The sequence below is a fragment of the Sinocyclocheilus grahami genome, unplaced genomic scaffold (genome assembly GCF_001515645.1).
Source record: "Sinocyclocheilus grahami isolate Dianchi unplaced genomic scaffold, SAMN03320097.WGS_v1.1 scaffold690.1, whole genome shotgun sequence".
Classification (NCBI taxonomy): domain Eukaryota; kingdom Metazoa; phylum Chordata; class Actinopteri; order Cypriniformes; family Cyprinidae; genus Sinocyclocheilus; species Sinocyclocheilus grahami.
The window spans coordinates 653,534-657,193 of NW_015505869.1; the positions used below are offsets into that span (position 1 = coordinate 653,534).

A 3,660-nucleotide genomic window follows, 5' to 3' on the forward strand; every position below is an offset into this window, starting at 1 on the left:
ATGTGGCACCCGGGGAGCAGTTGGGGGTTCGGTGCCTTGCTCAAGGGCACCTCAGTCGTGGTATTGAAGGTGGGAGAGAGCGCGCTGTACATTCACTCCACCCACCCACAATCCCTGCCGGTACGAGACTTGAACCTGCAACCTTTGGGTTACGAGTCCGACTCTCTGACCATTAGGCCACAACTTCCCTGTACTGTACAAGTACAACTGGATTACGCATCAAGACAATGGTTCAAAGCACAGGAGCAAGTCCACCTCTGAATGGCTCAAAAAAAGTACATTCAAAATTTTGGAGTGGCCTAGACAAAGTCCTTACTTGACTCCAATTGAGATGCTGTGGCAGGACCTTCAACAGGCATTTCATGATCGAAAATCCCTCCAATGTGGCTGAACTAAAGGAGATTTTACATTTAAGGGGGCTATTAGTTTTTCACGTGGGTGATAGGTTTTGGATTATGAATTTAAAAAAATAAATAAATAAAAAGAATAAAAAAACTGTATTATGTGAATTATTGTATTAACTGTTTTATTTAAGCAAGAAAAACTAAAATGAATTATAACTAATAAAACAATTGTATAATGAAACAATGAAACAATTGTCTTTAAACTGTATTAAATGACCTCCTTAAAGATAATACTAGTCTAATAAACTTGAATGTAAATATATATCTTTGCTTTCGTCAAAGATTTATAAGATGATCATTTTGCCATTTTATTGTTATTTCTGAAAGTAGCTTTCTAAAGTAACCCTCTCTCTGTGTGCTGTGCCTGCTCAACTTCAGGGAATCAGGTGATATAGTGCTGAAGATCTGTAATCTGATGCCTCAGGATACTGGTATCTACACGTGTGTGGCTGTGAATGATCATGGCACTGCCTCCTCATCTGCATCTATTAAAGTACAAGGTAAAAAGAAACAAAGAGGAATAAAGATGTCGAGTGTACAACTCACCTTTCCACATGTTTGACTGTCCTCACGTTCTCTGGTGCAGGTATCCCAGCAGCCCCTGCTCGGCCTGTTGCACAGGAAGCCAGCAGCACCGCAGTGATTGTCCACTGGCTTCCTCCAGCCAGCTCAGGAAACTCTGCCATCTCCAGCTACACTGTGGAATACAGGCAGGAAGGTAAACAATTGCACAGCTGTAAATTCCCAGCAGTCTCAGCATAGCCAAACATCCACTGGAAGAATTGAGAACTACTGCCTGCTTTCTGTTGTAATGAGAGACACTTAAAGGGGTCATGTAATGGGAAACTACTAATTTTGCTCTTTTTAAATTAGAGTTTGATGTACAGTGTATTAGCCATTTAGTGTCACATCACGTTAGTCTTCAATGTCACATGATCCTCCAGGAAAAAAAAAATAATAATATTGAAGTGTTTTGTGTGTGTGTATTTGTGTGCAGACTCTCTGGTGTGGCAGCAGTCGGTGGTCTCCACTGCAGACGTGTGTGTGAAGATTGAGAATCTGATTCCTGGTGGCCATTATCAGTTCAGAGTCAGTGCCAGTAACCCCTGGGGCATCAGCCCACCCAGTGAACCTTCAAACATGGTGACATTACCCAGCACAGGTCAATACACTCAAATCAAATATAAGTACTTTTCCAAATTGAAATTTCTTCCTGTCTAGGTAGCTGTATCATAAATTAAATGGATTATCTTGAAAGGCTCTTGAAAGTGTATTCGTTTGGAAAGTACATGATATTCTAGAGTAGTCTATCTATAAAAGCAGTATGCATTATATATTAGGGCTGTCAATTGATTACAATTTTTTATCTGATTAATCACATCTTTTTCTGTGATTAATCACGATTAATCGCACACTTCATGAAATTAAGCAAAGACATGTATCTTGTTTCAAATGTTTATTTTGTCATCATTTGCTATATCCAGCAAACTAAACCAAAAGATTGAAGGGTGATTCTCAAAAATCTATATTTTCTGCAAGATTTTTTCAAGATAAATGTAGATGTCTTTCCAAAAAAGGACACTTAGAAACTCCAAAAGGACACCAAAGAACCAAATGATATAAGGAGCCCATATAAGCACATATGAAAGAAAAAAAATCTGAATTTTATAGTATGTGTACAGTGCAACAGCAAAGAGCTTTTTTTAAATTTTAGAGAAGCCGAGTTGCGATACCGAACAGGACCACATGGAGATGCCAAAAAAAAAATGAAACCAACCGCCTGCTGACTGCATTTATCTACTACAGTACACGGATCCATTCAGAATAACTAAACATATATCTACTACAGTACACGGATCCATTCAGAATAACTAAACATATATCTACTACAGTACACGGATCCATTCAGAATAACTAAACATATATCTACTACAGTACACGGATCCATTCAGAATAACTAAACATATATCTACTACAGTACACGGATCCATTCAGAATAACTAAACATATATCTACTACAGTACACGGATCCATTCAGAATAACTAAACATATATCTACTACAGTACACGGATCCATTCAGAATAACTAAACATATATCTACTACAGTACACGGATCCATTCAGAATAACTAAACATATATCTACTACAGTACACGGATCCATTCAGAATAACTAAACATATATCTACTACAGTACACGGATCCATTCAGAATAACTAAACATATATCTACTACAGTACACGGATCCATTCAGAATAACTAAACATATATCTACTACAGTACACGGATCCATTCAGAATAACTAAACATATATCTACTACAGTACACGGATCCATTCAGAATAACTAAACATATATCTACTACAGTACACGGATCCATTCAGAATAACTAAACATATATCTACTACAGTACACGGATCCATTCAGAATAACTAAACATATATCTACTACAGTACACGGATCCATTCAGTATAACTAAACACAGCAACATAAACATGACAAATCAAAACATTATCGTGAATGTGTGTGGAAACTACGTGAATGTATGGAAATATCTGTGCCTGTGCATAAATACAATGTGTGATCAGTGCGTAAAAAGCACTTGTACACGCATTATTATAACGGACTCACGCGTGCTTACAGCACGCCTCCTGTAAGCCACCGCAATCATCTTTACCTTGATTGCAGTCTTCATTCATCAAAACTTTACTAGCGAGACTGGTTATCCGGTCAAGAAAACGCAACGTGAGTCTCTGTTCTCTCTGCAATCTCTGATGTAATCAGCCTGGTTTCTTTTATATTAGCGCTGTTTTGGACGGATTGTTTGAATGCATTCGCTTACTGGATCATTGGACTGAAAACTTTCCCGGAGTTTAGCACCTTAAAATGTTCTGATCGCAAGCAGAGAAGCAACATTGGGTTAAAGGGTTAGAATAGAAATTGTGCTTCAGTAATTTTGCATTAATTGCGTTAAATTATTTTAACGCGTTAAGGATTGTAAAATGAATCACATGCGTTAACGCGTTAAGATGACAGCCCAAATATACAGTATATACTGTTTTTTTATTTTCAAGAATCATGTTTTTTATGTTATCATGTTTTCATTGTGTTTTATTGTGTTAGTTAGCTGTATGTTTTAGTTATTTTTTTACCAAATCAAAATAACCCAACTGCAGTTTGATTGAGATTAATTGGAATGCACAATGAAAAAAACATGATTTTGTTAAAAACTAAGTTATCTGTTTTTGCAAATTAACT

General features: G+C 37.0%; 1 protein-coding gene across 2 annotated transcripts in view; it reads left to right on the forward strand.

Annotated features, from left to right (window-relative positions):
• LOC107559538 (kalirin-like) overlaps positions 1 to 3,660 on the forward strand; it is a 153,734-nt gene that overhangs the window by 145,108 nt on the left and 4,966 nt on the right. For both annotated transcript variants that reach the window (XM_016243397.1, XM_016243398.1), the window contains 3 exons: positions 783 to 904; positions 991 to 1,122; positions 1,402 to 1,566. In XM_016243397.1, the coding sequence (XP_016098883.1) occupies positions 783 to 904; positions 991 to 1,122; positions 1,402 to 1,566 (419 nt within the window). The remainder of the gene's footprint in view (positions 1 to 782; positions 905 to 990; positions 1,123 to 1,401; positions 1,567 to 3,660) is intronic.